This window comes from Trichophyton benhamiae (genome assembly GCF_000151125.1).
Source record: "Trichophyton benhamiae CBS 112371 chromosome Unknown Abenha-F-W-21b08.fp109, whole genome shotgun sequence".
NCBI classification, from domain to species: domain Eukaryota; kingdom Fungi; phylum Ascomycota; class Eurotiomycetes; order Onygenales; family Arthrodermataceae; genus Trichophyton; species Trichophyton benhamiae.
This window is the reverse complement of record NW_003315096.1, coordinates 201,401-218,323: the sequence shown is the minus strand read 5'-3', so window position 1 is coordinate 218,323 and position 16,923 is coordinate 201,401. Positions and strand designations below refer to the sequence as shown.

Sequence of the window (16,923 nt, the reverse complement as noted above, 5' to 3'; positions counted from 1 at the left end):
ACGCAGCGTAGGATGTTGGATCCCCGATGTGGAGAGGGCCTCACAACCAAGTCTAAAATCACCAGTTGACCATCTATAGTTGAAGTATCAGCACTGCTCTGGAACGAGACACGATATAGTGAAGGGACAAAATAGGCTTGTACTCGTTAGGGCACAACAGTGACGGCCTGGGATGAAGCTCTCGCCAGCTACCTATAGCAAGATGATATCAACTGAAGTACCAATAAGTGATATGACTTACTCTCGGGGTAAAATAGCGGAAAATGCTCCTCTAGCAAGTCCTCCAATAGCCAGATAAGCTAACAATGAGGTACGCATTGTGACCATGCTAACTACCGTTGGTGTAGCGCTTGCCAGGTGTTGAACGAAGCTGGTACGAGCAAATTGAACGAGGGAGAGATGGTGGAATCTAAAGGACAGACTTGTTTCCTTGTGGCGCTGTCTAAGGCGTTGTTAGTACGGAAAGGAGGGAGAGACAGACGCGTTGAAGCTGGTGAAGTGAGGTTGTTGTTTGCTCTTTTGGGACAAAGTAGTTGGAGCTTCCCCGTGACCCGGGTGACGTCCGGGCAACACTGGCAAGGCGCGTGAATGGTAAGCAACAAACGGCATATTCGTAACCATCACTTATATCTGTATTTGAAAAAAGTCCTCCTGTCTGATAGGGAAAATGACAGGCATCTTCTGCCGTAGCTTTATGGAACTGGGATATGCTACATAGAAGAGTACATCATTCAGGGCTTACTGTTATAACGCACATAGAGAGGCTACAAGTATAGCATAGTGCTGTAGCTAGGGTATGGTTTTGAATTATCGTACCATTTCATGGAAATAGTAGGGGAATACATCAACGGCCATGTCATGGCAAAGCTGCCATATTTACCCTTGCATCCCATGGATAGGAAAGACTTGGTAATACCATTTGGTATAAACCGAGCACGTATTCTAGTGAATCTGGATAAGGACAAGTAAAACATAAGGATCATATATGTTCCATGGGAATATACCATCGGCCCTTGTAGAACAATGATAGTCCATCTGTTCAACAGAAGAGCGGTAAAAGGGCATAAAGTGGTAACCTGTAGATGTTGTGTGGGAGGCTGCATACTCAATCCTCGGTGTAAAAGGATCAAATATTGACCGTCTCTTGATTTTTCGATTCCACCAAGCGGCATAAGATGGATATTTTCGCAAATGGCAATAAAGACGCTTGGTGGAGTACCCGGAATTGACGCACCTGGATCCATTAAAATTTATAGAAAAGCAATCGCCTGTCTTTTTGGCTTTGGAGTCAGCCATCACGATCTGAAGTACCGCTATTGGTAAATTTTAGTGATATATGATCAACAGACTCATACTCCAATAGTAGTAGTTTAGTAGTTATCTACTACACTTCCTCTTTTCCTTCCCATAGATAATGTACCAATCCTTCGAGGGGTATTTTTAAATGGCCGTTGGGTTTCATCAGGAAGAAAAATTCTAGTTGCCACCTCTAAAAAGCAGATATGAAAAAGCAGCCTCAAAGGAAATTGCCTAGAATATAAAATATCGTCGTGATTTCAATTTGTTTGGCTAGGCGCCTTTCATTGGAAGCACACGTATCTCTTCCAGTGGCATTTCGGATCAGGCTACCTTCTAGGGGAGCAGAACTGCTCCACTCATTAGACAGGGGGCCACAAAAGTAAGGCGAGCTTTCCACTCCACCATGTTTGTTTGCCCTTTATTCGCTGTTCCCAAACCTTTCAGTGGGCAGGGAGACAAGATCAACAGTGCAGGGGATGCGGGACTTGATGTATGACAGAGCCGTCGTCCATCAACAAAATATTTCCTGTCGCACACCGCGGATGCCTGATCTAAACCAGCTCGAAAATAACGTAGCATGACGATGTATGTATTCACAGACGACGACAGGTTTTTCTTTCCGCAGCGTATCACGAAAGCAATTTCAGTAGGCCAACACACACTGGCCGAGATTTCCCGTCACAGCCTCCGCTTCCGGCAGTGGGAAGGGAGGTAACTTCCAATTATCGACACAGGCTGGTGTGAGGACGAAGAATGCCACGCATAACCGGTAACTATATTAGAAGGGCAAATAAGCTGTGACAAATACTCCATACTATGTCCCATACTTGGTCATCGCACGTAGTTACGGCGTACTATTTCTCAGTATGATCCGAGATTACCTGCTTGCTGAAGAAATTCATACCCCAGAGATGTTATCGAGCCAACATTTGACGTTAACGGATACTCGGAAAGCCGAAAGCATTTCTGGCCCAGACCAAGCTTCGGTTGGCTAGTGTGGCGCAGTGTAGGAAGTGATAAAAAGGATTCATTTGATCCTGCTTCTTTGCGATTCGCACAAGTAGTTATTGTGGTTGTCATTGAAGGCTTAGGTTTTTTTTTTTTTTTCTTTTTCTCTAGTACCCAAAAGCAATTTGAGGAGCCTGAGCGAATACTGGGGGCTCAACACCATTACCAGGAAGTTGTCGTGTGAATGAGGGACAGGGGAGAAATGTGTCCTCTCATCAAAATCTTGAAATTTCTTTTCCCTCCTGATAATGCCATGTCATCATCTATTCCGTCCCAGGTAATGAAATTGTCCTGCAACAAGATACATGTAGGTATTTCCAGGGCTTACTGTAAAATGAGTATCATTTTGGGGCCCTTGTCAGGAGTATTGCCTGATAGGAGAAGATGCTGGCACGGAGTTCACGGAGAAAGACTCCATTCGCATTGCTGACCACACCGTTGCATTCCATGGGCTCGGGAATGACGGCTGGAGGGGTCCTTGCTGGCTGAAGGTGTCATGCGACATCTTTCCTCCTCTGTCAGGACCAAGCAACTCCACCGCTGCGGTCCAGAGGGTTCGAGACGTTGAGGAACTCTGTTTGGTCAGCCTGTGGAAGGGGAATACGAAGAAAAATGACGCATTCCGTATGTTTTGTCGCAGAGCAGAGTACGAGGTATGCGTCAGCGTAACCTTTCGCTTCAAGGCAGGGCCGCTCGCAAGAGGACTGGATGAAAAAGGCAGAATCCTGCGTTTTCGTAATTTAGTAAACTCCACAGCGGGTATTATTATATCGAAACATCTGCATCATGGATTTTGGTGCATAGACCTAAAGGAATCTCTAAAAAGTTCTTTTTCTTAGGGCCAAATCTCTGTTGGTGTCAAACATCAAGCAGACTTACATATATTTTTATTTATGTGTCGGCTGTGGCTGCAAGGTTCACGGCCCATAACTATAATAGGCGACTGAACTATAAAAGTTTCTGGGGCCTAGTGCCTGGTTCGGGGAGTGCGGCCCGCCAGTAGAAAAGCGGAGCAGGTCCCACCAAACATTTCATTTGTGTAGTTACTGGGATGGGCTTTTCTGTTTTCATCCAGGACGGAATTGGTCCGGGGCATTTTTCTCGAGAGACAGTGTGATATATGGAGTACGCCCTCTCAGTTAAAAGGGAGAGAAATCATTATCAGACATCTTGCCTCAAAGCCCCAGAGACAATGGCTACACAATGGCGTTGTGTATTGGAAGCAAGTCGGTCCCCGAATTCGTGGACCCGATTCATAGTTGAAACGATCAGCCACTCGCGTATAGAGGCGCATACGAGGAACTGCATCGGGTTTAGGTGTTCTTCCTTCCATCAAAATGGCTTGAGTGCCAATGTGAAATGAGAACTGAAACTCTTTCTGTTAATGGCCAGTCCTTGTGGAAGACGATTAATGGTATTGGCCCTTTTTCGATGGGGATGGTTTCGATCGCCGATCGCCCTCTGGCTCCAACCTTTCCCGCAGGTGGAGCCATTGCCAGGAGTATCATTCCTAACTGGACCACAGATACGGCCAGGGATTGAGCCTTGAGGCCCAAACACTGGGTTTATTCCATTTTTGGGCAAGCCGGAGTACCTTGTCTGCCATGATTGCTGTTACACTCTTCAGGATGATGGGTTTGGGCGGAGTATATTGCTGTTAATGCTCCGTTTTTGTTCAAGGTCTCTTGATTACCCTGGCGTAACCCTGCTTTTGTTCACTGGGGGGCAGAAATGTCCAACCCCGAATCGAAGACCCACCATCACTCATAAGTTAACATGAGAAAAATTTGTGTGCCTTTGTGAATCCAGGGTTGAGCCTCTGTCCTCTTGCAAATACAGGCCGAGAACTGCGGTATGTTTACTCCGTACACATTGCGCAGTCACCTGAGCATGTTGCTTTTCTTATGCGTGTCCCAAGTTGTCCCGTCTTGGAAAATCTTGTCGCCTCCCATGACCTTAGGCGTTAAAAGAGGCTTGCAGTCCGCTTTCGAATTATGTTTTTCACTAATATATGCTCATTAGAGTGGGTTTCTCGCAGAAGCTTCGGCAGCGCACCATACTGGGGAGTATCCACCAGAGTACTCCGTACGGAGTTTGTCCATTATAAAGCACTCCGTCCCTGGTGTAAATAAGTACAGGGTACGTACTCCGTAGGCTCCATGATTGTTGTGCATTTGATGGTTGTGTAGCCCAGGGTGCCAAGAACTGTTTCCAACCGCTCGCGTACTCTGTAGCAACTTGTCCTCCAGTGTTCACTCAGTACGGAGTATCTCGTTCGTACTTGGCCTCGAGGAAGCCTTGCTCTGAGCCTTCTCTGGTGTGATTGGTTCCCTTACTTTTAGGTTCAGAACCTTTTGGCTTGTATATTCAGGAAGTCAACACACTGGAATGACAGTCTAGCCAACCTCCCAGTTATGGGGAAAAGAGAGTTTTGACCGAAAGGCATACACCTGGCCAATGATACGGCGCCAGTGCGTCACCAGAGAAGTTACGAAACAAAAGTCAGAGACGGCTCTGGTGTTTCCTTTTCTGAGTTGGTTATGTGTTGGTAGATGTATGGAGGTGGAGACAGTGCCTGCCGGCAGATCGAGAGGAAAAATAATGCAACAAAAAGGCGCTCGGTGGCATGGCGCAAAGTGGAGGCGGCTGGTAAATACTCAATATGCCGCTCAGTAAGCATAAGGAACTCAGCCGAGGGCCTCAGGGGGAAATGAGCGGCATCGCGTCCTGGAACCAGGGTTTGCGGTATACCAGGACGAGGTTGCATTGTAAGTACGTTGGGCGGGCGGATTAGGAACAGGACAATAATAAGATGGCCCATGAAATCAACCGACTTGAATAATATACTTATCAAGGCCATGTGGGGACCTTTAGGAGAGTTGATGATCAGCAGGTAAGGGGAAACGAACTATGAGCTTGTGCTCGATAGCCGTTTCTCCATCATATTACCATCACCATCACCATGAGGCCAAGTGCGAGCGCGAGTACGAGGATACAGAACATGTAACAAGCGTACGAACAGCCAGTTAAATCCCCAATATTCTGGATGCTTCCTCATCGCGAAATTTTGTGCAATCTTTGGTTGTTAAAACGCATGTAAGAACACAACCGCAGTGGAGGAACCGAGCTGGGGAAGCCAGTAAAATTGGCGTCGTGGAAATGAGCGTGACTGCCAGGCCATGCCCATCCAGCCAAGGAATGGAAGATGCTATGCATGGTATTGTATCGCCTGATGCTGTGTGCGTTTTGATCTGGGGCTGAATTGCTGGCTCACGCGTCCTCATGCTGCACGCAGGAGGAGAAATATTCCGAGACAACATGTGAAGTGACCTGTCCAGCCGCTTGCAAGACCTTTTAACAACACTAAGGAGTATACGTACGCCAAATAGTTGCGTCCACGAGGCCGGCGTATCAATCGAGCAAGAGCTATCTTTCTCCGTCTTGATGCTTTCTCTCATGGGCCGCTGTTGTGACGACGACAGTATTCTGGCATTTCCTTTTTTTTTTTTTTTTTTTTTTTTTCGTCTCGTGAGATTTGCACCAGGCGAGATCCCTTGCAACTGGCCAACCGCAGGGAGGTAGGCACTTGGGGTGAAGAAGCATCTCATGTCCCTATTATGTATGTGTATATGTATGCAGGCTTCATGCCGTAACAGCCAACCCAGTCCGTCCCCGCACTGGCCGCGATCGCTCTAACCAGAATCGTGATAATAAATACGACAAGGACTGACCAGGCTTGGGCGGTCATCTTGTTTGCTGCGTACTCCATGTGTTTCCAAATGGCCGTATGCACTCCCGTGCAATTTGTGGACACCGTAATCCGCATACCGAGTTACGTGTGTATCGTGCTTGTTCTCTTCTTTTTTTCCCTTTTCTTTTCTTTTCTTTTCTTTCCAGCAGGTTCCTTTTTTGCTCTCTCACTCTCCATCTGTTCCTTTCTTTTTGCGTTGTTTGCCTCTGGCGACTTTTCGATCTGGTCCAAGGGCCTGGCTCCGGGGGCTTTTGGCTGTCAGACGGTGGACGCTTGCCCCCTGGTTGCCTCTCTTCCAACCTCTCCCTTTCTCCCTGCGTTTCTCTCCATCCCAGGGAGAAAGTTTGATAGCATCCCTCATATCTGAATCGGTGCGTTAGAGTTGCGAGGCTAATCATCATTTGATTGAATCTGGCTCGGGCTCCCTTTCTGGCCTCTTTTCTTTTTCTCATAGGAGAGAAAAAATTAGATAAATGAAACCTTCTCCTCCACCATTCGTTCTCCCTCCTCGTGTGTCCACTTTGATATGACCTAGTTCGAGACGAAAATCTGGATGTTGGATAAACCGTCGATGTTGTTCACTCAGAGGGCGCCGGCATTCGACGTTTGCCGCCAATCATTAAATATCAACCTCGGCCGTCACGTTTCCAATGTTCGCAGCGAGCCTAGCAAGGATAGCAATAACTATAATCACACAAGCGAGACCGGCAGCGGGCTTGGTGGAGGGAGGAACAGGAGTAGTTGCTGCGAGGTAGCGGATGCAGACAGCAACGGGAGCAGCAGCAGAGCGACCAGCGACTCGACCACACCCTCGCCCACGAACTCGACGGCCAACGAAAGCTTCTCCCGCCTGTCCCTCGAAGCTCCCGATGACATCCCGCGGGGGTCGCCTGGTCCCTGGACGTATACTTCGACAGCCGAGCAGATCTTCTCGACGCGGGTGTTCTCGACGGACCGCAACACATCAGACACAGACTCGCCAATGCAGGTGTCCCAGTCCCTCAGCTTCACGGTGATATCTTCGCCCGCGTCTGCGATGCACGAAGAAGACGTCGTTCCGAAGATTGAGGAGATTGAGGACGAAGAGGATGGAACGGTACCGCTTAGTCTCCACCACGGCGAGCCACAAGATGGCAAAAGTGACGTCCCTCCATCGCCGACGGCCTGCGTTCCTCGAAAGCGTGGTCGGCCACGCAAACATCCTCCTCCTGTGCCGGGCCAGGCAAAGGTTACCAAGGGCAGATCGAAGACCGGGTGCATAACGTGTCGGCGGCGGAAGAAGAAATGCGACGAGACGAAGCCGGCATGTCTGAACTGTCAGAAAAACGCCGTGGTCTGCGAGGGCTATCCGGTCAAGGAGGTGTGGAAGAGCGGCAAGCAGAAGATCGAAGAAGGTGAGCTAGATATTACCCCTTTGGGACATTTCAACGTCTCTTCTACTTCTGGCCGCTCTCGACAACTATCTGTCAACATTCACTGACACCACCAACCGCCACGACAGCTGCCAGAAGACATTCCTTTGCGATTTTTGCTCGTGGGTTGCCTGTCCTCATCGACGGCATCGAGACGGACATCGACAGGCGCTTCCTTGACCACTTTGTCAACGACTTTAGCCGAGTTCTCACGCTGATCAACGATGACTCCAACCCGTTCAAGGAGATCCTGCTCCCAATGGCCACCCAGCACAAGGGCCTGATGCACTCGTTAATGTGTCTGGCTGGCTCTCATCTCTCTGCCCGGGACCCGGAGCCGATGCTGAAGGAGCGGAAACACTACCACTTTCACCGCGCAATCACGAATCTGCGAAACACAATCGCTGCCCAGTCCTCGGCTTGCTCGCCCTCACCCTCTTCCACTACTACCTCGACTACTACGACGGAAACCTCGCCCGAAACGAGAACCAAGGAGTCTCGGGAGAGCTTACCGGTCGAGGACCCTATGATTGCATCTACCATTGCGCTGTGTCTGCACACTATCTGCGAGGGAGAGACCAAGGGTGAATACCGGTCTCATATGGATGCTGCGAGGTACCTTTTGATGACCCAACGGCCAAGGAATGAAAAGTTTAGACAATTTATTGTGGAATTTTTCCAGTACCACGATGTATCCAACTCGGTGACCACCCTAGATCGACGTCCAATCTGTTTTGCTGGTGACCTTCGTCTGCCTGACTTTGTTCCTCATGCTCAGGCTGGCGCTTTGTTGGGCATTTTTGATGGCTTGTTCCACTATATATCTGAAATCACAGTCCTCCGGGATAGAATACGACAACGGATCAATCAAGGTATCGAACCTGCCATCGATTATCAGACGCTGAGTGAAGCAGTAGGGATAGACTCGCAAATACGTGCATGGGAGCCCTCATACCCTGCAGACAACCCCAACTGGCTAGCATCACAGCTGTATAGACAATCCACCTGGGTATATCTATATAGGACAATTCGTCCCTCTCGCCCCGACGAGAAGATATCGCAGGTGGTTGATGATGGTCTTCTCTATTTAAACCAACTGCCGTTAGACTCCGGTGCATATAGCATTCTCTTGATGCCACTGTTTCTTCTAGGGTGCTCTGCGTTTGAACCTTACCAGCGAGAGCGCATCAAAACTGGATTCGATAGCGTACAGGCTTATTCAAGCCTGCGAAACATTGACGCTGCTCTTAGAGTGGTAGAGAAAGTCTGGGATGTTATGGATACAAGTCCAAACCTTAGCTGGGACTGGGAGAAGATCATTGATGACATGAACATGGACTTTTTGATAACATGATTCACGTCTACAATTGCCAGTCACCCAGCTTAGGCTAAAGTACTCCTTCAATCGCAGGAATAATAAATGATACCTGTCCTTGATATCAGTTATCTTCAGCACCGATTCACGCCTACACTTTATAAACATAGCGGCCTTCATGCTTCGCAGTTCCGCGGGAGTTCGGGGAGCATCGGCGAATAATTACGATTTTATCACCATGTTAGCATGCTGGCGTCTGGTCATTTCATTTTATGCTTGACAAAACAAAATTATCCCCTTGCCATATACTCCTTGGTCCGATAAATAAATGTCTTTCATGGCATATCTCGCTCCTTGTTACCCCCATGCCAATGGAGGAACGGGAGAACTTCGACCATAACTTACCAACCCGGCCTTACTGATGTTTTTACTATATCTGCTTTTTGCTATGGTGTTCAAAGTCCATCGTCTGAAGGTTTGATGGGCAACGAACTGATCTTCGGTATAGCACACCAAGCTTTCTGATGGACGTTTGAAATATAAAGCTGGCTCTCAACCCACCGGCTCAAGTTAAGGGTTGACTGTGTAGAGTAACAATTTTTTCTTTTGTTGTCTGATTTTGGTCAGCCATAGCCCATCCATTGTTAAGGTGTTTGGATTTATATATATATTGTATGCATTGATATTTCCATTTTGTGATTCGTATTTTTGCGCGACACCAACTTGGAAGCCTTGGGATGGCAGTAACGGACGGAAGTTATTACCGTCGACCCTCTTATAGAGAATGACGTTCTATTTTTATGCGTGTGCCTGCAATTATTGGACGGCCCGCCTCCAAGTAAGTGCAAGACAAGCGAATCCACTGCCAGGATGCTTCTACCCGGCTAATAGCGAACGCTAATTTGCACCGTCAGATGCTGGGATTATGCGACATCGGCCTGATCCTGCGAACACGCTCCCTCCCCTCAACAAAAAAGTGAACGGCATCCACTCGGAATGTTCTGAAGTTTGGGCTCGTGGAAACACAGTTGGCCAGGAGATTGTCTGCCTCGAATACCTTGCCGTGAAGTTCGCGATGTAAACACGCAGCACGAATCCTTGGGGCTATCAACCAACAAAGCACTCATTTACCCAATTCAGTACGGCCAGGAGCCTGGCACTCGTAATGAAACCAAGGTGGCCCTGGACAAGGAGGGTAGAGAGCTTTACACCAATCTATTCCCCCGTTCTCAGAGCTTTGCCTGTGTTGTCCTGTTACAAGGCGAAGTCATCCTGGGTTAGAATCCCCCCGATTCCCCCGATTTGTTGTTATATCTGGAACACTTCCTTGCGATGGGAACGTTGCTTCCGTTACTCCGCTGGCTCCCATGGGTTTCTGGAAAAGGGTGCAGATTGAGAACGAAAACGAGCCTGCCGTATGACAGGTCCATGCTCCTCCATCGGCAGATCCAGTCGAGGGAAGCCTTCGTTTTCGTATTCCGGGCACTTGGTATGGGTACCTAATTTTCTAGAATCCTCATCATTTCGCCCATGTCATTCAGCTAATCCTCTGAGCTTCAGATCGTTTACATGTGGTCCATTCTTTGAGTGCTACCAGCTACTCCGTACGCAGGATACTCCTACGTGATGGTTTGATTGGCAGAATAACCCACTTTCGACAGAAGATCTCTCCATAAAGATGACACGATTACTTGCCAGCAACTCAAATTTTCTCTAAGGAAACACAGGAGAAACCGCAGAGAACCCCTGGCTAAACTACAATGACCTGGATTGACCGGTAATAACGGATGTTCAAACCTTCCTAGCCCCACTGCATGGATGCATAACTAGTTAACTAATAAACGGAATATACGGGTGGAGTCCCACCTCGGTTCAATGTTATGCTTGAGATATATAGCTTGGGGCTTACCCCAGACGAAGACAATTCTTCGTGGAAATATACCATATTTATCGAAGCATTTGTTCACGACAAAGGACCCTCAGAACATCCGCTAGACACTCTGTATTTCTGGCGCGAAATGCCTCTGGAACTGTTTCGTACACAACCACAGCTAATTGTACTCCGTTGAGCCTTGATAACTAGCTGAGATATAAACCGGTTACAGTTACACCCGAAATGGTGATTTCACAGTGTAACACTCCGAGACTTGTGGAAAAGGATCCTTCCCATCCGTCACTTGAAATAAGTGAGACTAAAGAGAATGCTGAGGATGTCACCCAGTTGCCGGATAGATCTCACCTGTCCCTTCGCGCTGTTCAACCGGTCGACGTTGAAGTAAATGACCTTGCGCTTCATGTTGATACTACACCGTCAATATTTCAGAGCCCGGCAGCTGCAATATGGAGTCGTATCTCTCCCTCGAAGGGCCAGACAGCTTTCAAAACGATCCTTGATGGCGTGACTGCTAGCATGCCTCATGGCACTCTCACAGCCATTATAGGTGGCAGCGGATCTGGAAAGACAAGCTTATTAAATATCATTGCTGGCCGCATGGGGACTAGCCGCATGAAAGTGTCTGGAGGTATTACATTTGATTCAAAAGGAACAACGAACGACAATCGAAGTGCATATTTGATGCAGCAGGATGTCTTAATATCCACCCTAACAGTGCGGGAAACACTTCAGTATTCCGCAGATTTGAGGTTGCCGCCACCTACAACTGTGGAAGAGCGACATGCTGTGGTTGAACGAGTAATACTTGAGCTGGGCTTGAAAGAGTGTGCTGATACCAGGATTGGTAACTCATCACACAAAGGATGCAGTGGTGGCGAGAGGAGGCGTACAAGCATTGGGGTCCAAATGCTAGGGAATCCTTCAGTTCTGTTCTGCGATGAGCCGACAACAGGGCTAGATGCAACGAGTGCCTACCAGGTTGTTAGAAGCCTGAAGCGACTAGCTTTGGATGGCCGGACCATCATCATTTCCATTCACTCTCCTCGCTCGGAGATCTGGGGTCTGTTCGATAAAGTTGTCCTTCTCTCCCGTGGATCAGTACTTTATAGCGGCGATGCAGACAAATCTGTTGTATACTTTGAGAAACAGGGATATTCTATACCCCCTTTCGTTAACCCTGCGGAGTTCTTGGTAGACTTGGCGGCATACGACAACAGGACGCCTGAGGCTGAATTAGCTTCACGGGACAGGGTTGAGAGCCTTAGAATAGCGTGGAGTGAAGCTTCGAGAAAGAAACCCAAGAAAAGAGAACCGGCCTCGTCGAATAGGCAGCCTATCACTGGCAGGAGCACACATGAAAGTGTCGGCTTTACTAGACAATTTTGGGTCCTGACCGCGAGGACTATTAAAATGACTATTAGAGACCCTATGGGAATGACAAGTTGTCTATTTGAGGCAATTGGCATGGCTGTTCTGAATGGCTGGGTATATTTGCAGCTTGATGGGTCCCTTACAGGTATCCGATCGCGGCAAGGAAGTTTATACACAGCAAGCAGTCTCAATGGGTATATCATTCTACTTTACGAAATTTTCCGGCTTACGACTGATATACAACTTTTTGATCGTGAAAGGAGCGAAGGAGTCGTCGGTGTCCCTGCATTTTTGCTTAGCCGACGGGCCGCAAGACTGTTTTTAGAGGATCTGCCTGTGCCTATTCTATTTTCAACCATATTCTACTTTATGGTTGGGTACCGACTGGCGGCTGTCGAATTCTTTGTTTTCCTGGTACTAAATATACTTACGCAGTATACGGCGATTACCTTTGCTGCTGTCTGTATAAGTATTTGTAGACACTTTCCCGGGGCGAGTTTGGCTGGAAACCTGTCTTATACCCTTCAGACGGTAGCCTGCGGATACTTTGTTCAAACCAATCAGATTCCAGTATACGTCCGATGGGTAAAATGGGGTGCCTATACTTTTTATGCGTTTAGTGCGTTATGCGCGAACGAATTCATTGGACCTAACGGTTCTGAGTATGGGCAGTTCTATGACTGTCCTTACTCAAAAGACCCTATGGATCCCCACTGCAAAGAATATACTGGCCGATTTATAGTGGACAGCCTTGGGATACCTCAAAATTGGATTTGGCGTCCCATTGTGGTCCTTGCTTCTTTTGCAGTCTTCTTTTATGCACTTGCTGGTGTGATTTTGAAATTCAACAAAATTGATATTATTGTTGCTCAACCACGGAATGCGGAAAAAGATCACTCAGTAGGCAAGGAAAAATTTATCGCTCGTCCTCAAGCAGATAGTCGCCAGGTATCTATCAAGCTTGAGAACTATTCTTTGGACATTAAAAAGCGCTTCCTTACTCGCCGTGGGTTTCAGATGAAGAATCTGAGTATAATCAAGCCTATCACCGCGGAGTTCGAACCAGGCAAACTGAACGTCATCATGGGCCCTTCTGGCAGTGGTAAGACGTCACTGCTTTGCTCAATCGCAAATCGGTTACAGGGATCTATCGGCACACGATACTACGTTGGAGGTGATATGTTATACAACGGTGCGAAGCCTTCAAGGGATGTCGTTAGATCCGTTACTTCCTTTGTCACACAAGATGATGACGCCTTGATGCCTTCGCTAACTGTCCGAGAATCACTGGAGTTTGCTGCCGGGTTACGTTTACCGACGTGGATGTCGAAGGATGAGAAGAACCGGCGAGCGGAGGCAATCTTGTTGAAGATGGGCTTGAAAGACTGTGCAAATAACCTGATCGGAAGTGACTTGATTAAAGGAATTAGTGGGGGTGAAAAGAGGAGAGTTTCCATTGCTATTCAGATTCTTACGGACCCGAAAATTCTACTACTTGACGAACCGACGTCAGGCTTGGATGTCTTCACTGCTACATCCATCATTGAAGTCTTAAACGGGTTGGCAGCGGAAGGTCGGACCCTTATTTTGACAATCCACCAGTCAAGGTCGGATATATTTCAATATTTCTCTAACGTCCTTTTGATAGCAAGGGGGGGATATCCAGTTTATGCTGGCAGTGGCCCAAATATGCTACCTCACTTTGAGTCACTTGGATACGAATGTCCTCGAACTACCAACCCAACTGATTTTGCCCTTGACCTCATTACTGTGGACTTACAGGCAAAATCAAGAGAGACTGCTACTCGTGCCAAAGTACAACGTCTGATCGATAGCTGGGAAGTTAGTCCTCATGGTAGAGAAACAGAGGCATCCACTATTGCAGTGCCCGCGGAATTGGGTAGCCTGAAAAGAAAGCCTACTGCGTTTCCTACTATGTTTGCACTGGTCCTTCGAAGGTCGGCAATCAACTTAAGAAGACAGCCGTATCTCCTTCTGGCACGTACTATGCAGGTAATTGGTGTTGCAATAATCATGGCATTGTTTTTTGCGCCACTGAAAGATGACTATGCGGCTGTACAGTCAAGAATGGGTGCCGTGCAACAGATTACAGCCCTATACTTCGTTGGTAAGTTTGTTGGTGTCGTCCTAGCTAGTATCATCACTGATGTTCAATGTAGGAATGCTTCAAAACATTGCCATTTACCCCTATGAACGCGACGTGTTCTATCGTGAGGAAAGTGACGACTGCTATTCCACGGAAGCATTTATCTTACAATATACCACACTGGAGGTCCCATTCGAAATAATCTCGGCACTATTATATGGTATCATCTCTGCCTATGCTATTGGTGTTAAGCGGACCGTGACCATGCTATTTGTCTCATCATTCAACGCCTTCTGCATTACCAGTTGCGGGGAATCACTCGGAATTATGTTTTGCACTCTCTTCTCCCACGTGGGTTTTTCGGTCAATATTACCTCCATTGTGCTATCTATAGCAACAGTCCTGGGTGGCGTTATGAGCCTTAACATTCCCTCGGTTTTGCAGGCTGTAAACCATCTTTCTCCGGTCAAATACTCTATTTCCAACTTGGCACCTTACTCAATGCATGGACGCACATTTATCTGCGCTGACAATCAACGTCTCCCCAATGGGCATTGTCCAATTGAGACAGGCGAGCAAGTGTTGTCGCTCTACAATTTAGACAAGGACCCAAAGATCAACCTTGTGGCCCTTGGGATATGTGTGGTCAGCTATAGACTGGTTGCATATACATTAATTAAGGTCGTTCGAAGCCGTACAGTTTGGAAAAATTTGCGGGGGAAATTGTCAAAAGGCCAGAGGAATACAAAGGACACTGCTAAGGATAGCAACAGTACGTAGTTTTTGTATATGTTAAATATCGGTACATATAGTAATGAATTAGGTACTTATTGAGTATTAAGATTCTATGATGAAACCGAAAGCCTTCGCCATGAATATTTTGCCCATCATCTCCATATTTGATATATGGTAGCAAATGGGTGTAGATTGCGCCGTCCTAGTGTTCGAGAGGCAACCCTTTTAAGGTTTCATTTTGTGGAGTATGGTGCGTGCTTTCTCCACGTGGGAAATGCTTAAGTAAAAGTTTAAACATGCGGGGGGGCAACCCTGCCTCTCTACTTTGAGCTGGAATCAGAAATGGTTTTTTGGACCGTCCGCGGACGATTTGATTGTGTTTCTATATACAACATCACCTCCTCTACCCAAAACTCCTTTATATATTGATTTTCTGTCTGTATAGCTGATCCGGCCGGAATCAGGAAACACAAAACCAAAACCAACAAAATATAGCTCATGGTGTGATGAAAGGGTATATATGTATGTTTTTTTTATGCAGAACGTAACGAAATCCCATCTAGAAAATCAAAAACACCAAAGCCTTTTGTAGTCATGATCATCGTCGTTTTTAGTCGTGCAGTGGTGAGATGTCCAATTTACTCTGGGCGAGCATGTGGGTGGCGAGGGCGGTTGGCAGCCTTCTCCTGGACAGGCTTGAACATCTTCTTGGGGCCGGCAGAGCCACCACCAGCACAGAGCACAACATTGAGGTCAGTCTCCTGAGGACAGCCGTGAGTAGCGTGGTCATCCTTGGGCTGGTTGTAGGCCTCCTTGCACTCCTTGACTCCTCCCTCACAGACGACTGCGGGACAGCTGGAGTCGGATGGGTGGATGCTGACGCCACCCTCCGCGAATGGGTAGCCATCGATGTTGGATAGATCGTAGAAGACTTGAGGCTCTGAGACTGTGTACTCAAACTGCGAAATATCCTTGTGGTCCGGGTTGGTGGCCATCTTTATGGAGATGCCACCCCCATTGCTGTTGGCGCGGTATTGCTCGGAGTGAGTTTCGCCGTCCTTGAGGGTGATCATCTTCTCTCCAGCAGAGTCAGCGATGGACCAGAGGTAGACATCTTTCCCGCAGGCGTTCTGAACGTTGGCAGTTCCAAGGTTTCCGCCAGCAAGGGCAGCTGGGACGAGAGCTGCGAGGGCAGAAAGGGCGATGACAGCAGTGTTGGAATGCATTTTGATTTTCAAAAATGGTATTTGATCAAAAATGAAAAATGAAATATAGTGAGTGTCTATAAGAGCTCTTAAGGATTGTAAAAGGGCGTAAAGAATGACCCTTTAAAAATGTATATATCAGTTGAGATCAGAAAGAATGTGATGGGGAAGAAAAAAGAGAAGGAGGACCTGGGGAGAGGGGCTCAAGGGGTATTTATAGATAAGCCCCCCACATACAAATGGTTCGACATGGCGAAGATGTTCTTGGGGTGCGGTCTAGAAACCATTCGAATTCCAGCATTGTCCACCAATATAATTGAGTACCCAGACTTGTGATTGGTTTACGAGATATTCTTGCCACGGGCATGATTTGTTCCAAGGAACTTATATTGGTGGGGAAAGTTCAGGAACAAGGGGTGCGGCCTTTTGATATTGGTGGGATTGAAAATATAGAAGATAAAAATTGAGCCAAAAGGAAGCCAAGGCCGGGAGTATTCCAACGAGTTTTCAACACTACCATGGTTCTAGATCGTGGTGGAGTATGACGCTTCTGGTGGTGGCGGGAGAAAGAGATATTTGTAACCACAGACCACTCCTCGGATCTCTTCCTGAAATGGGGGACGGAACTCCCCCTTGCTAGCTGGCTACAGCATATGAGAAGCATCAAGTAGGGAATAGGTAATACTATGTTTTCCATGCCTCGGCAGGGGTTGTTGGTAGATGCCTGGAACCCAGAACTATCCGTAAATGTGGATCACTTGAATGGACGAGGTGTGTGTGGATTCGGCAATACAAAGGCATTCTTTAACACCTGTGTCCCGGATCT

General features: G+C 47.5%; 4 protein-coding genes across 4 annotated transcripts; 2 read left to right on the top strand and 2 right to left on the bottom strand.

Annotated features, from left to right (window-relative positions):
- Window positions 1-764: 764 nt before the first annotated feature.
- ARB_01186 (uncharacterized protein) lies at window positions 765-1,244 on the bottom strand (the record flags this gene model as incomplete). Its single annotated transcript, XM_003012527.1, has 1 exon — window positions 765-1,244. The coding sequence occupies one exon, from the start codon at window positions 1,242-1,244 to the stop codon at window positions 765-767; it is 480 nt and encodes a 159-aa protein (XP_003012573.1).
- Window positions 1,245-6,629: 5,385 nt separating this feature from the next.
- Window positions 6,630-8,824, top strand: ARB_01185 (C6 transcription factor, putative; the record flags this gene model as incomplete). Its single annotated transcript, XM_003012526.1, has 2 exons — window positions 6,630-7,452; window positions 7,560-8,824. 2 exons carry the CDS (start codon window positions 6,630-6,632, stop codon window positions 8,822-8,824), a joined length of 2,088 nt encoding a protein of 695 aa, XP_003012572.1.
- Window positions 8,825-10,901: 2,077 nt separating this feature from the next.
- On the top strand, window positions 10,902-15,070 carry ARB_01184 (ABC drug exporter AtrF; the record flags this gene model as incomplete). The annotated part of the gene is made up of 3 exons (XM_003012525.1): window positions 10,902-14,178; window positions 14,207-14,929; window positions 15,000-15,070. 3 exons carry the CDS (start codon window positions 10,902-10,904, stop codon window positions 15,068-15,070), a joined length of 4,071 nt encoding a protein of 1,356 aa, XP_003012571.1.
- Window positions 15,071-15,530: 460 nt separating this feature from the next.
- ARB_01183 (antigenic thaumatin domain protein, putative) lies at window positions 15,531-16,118 on the bottom strand (the record flags this gene model as incomplete). Its single annotated transcript, XM_003012524.1, has 1 exon — window positions 15,531-16,118. One exon carries the CDS (start codon window positions 16,116-16,118, stop codon window positions 15,531-15,533), a length of 588 nt encoding a protein of 195 aa, XP_003012570.1.
- Window positions 16,119-16,923: the final 805 nt, after the last annotated feature.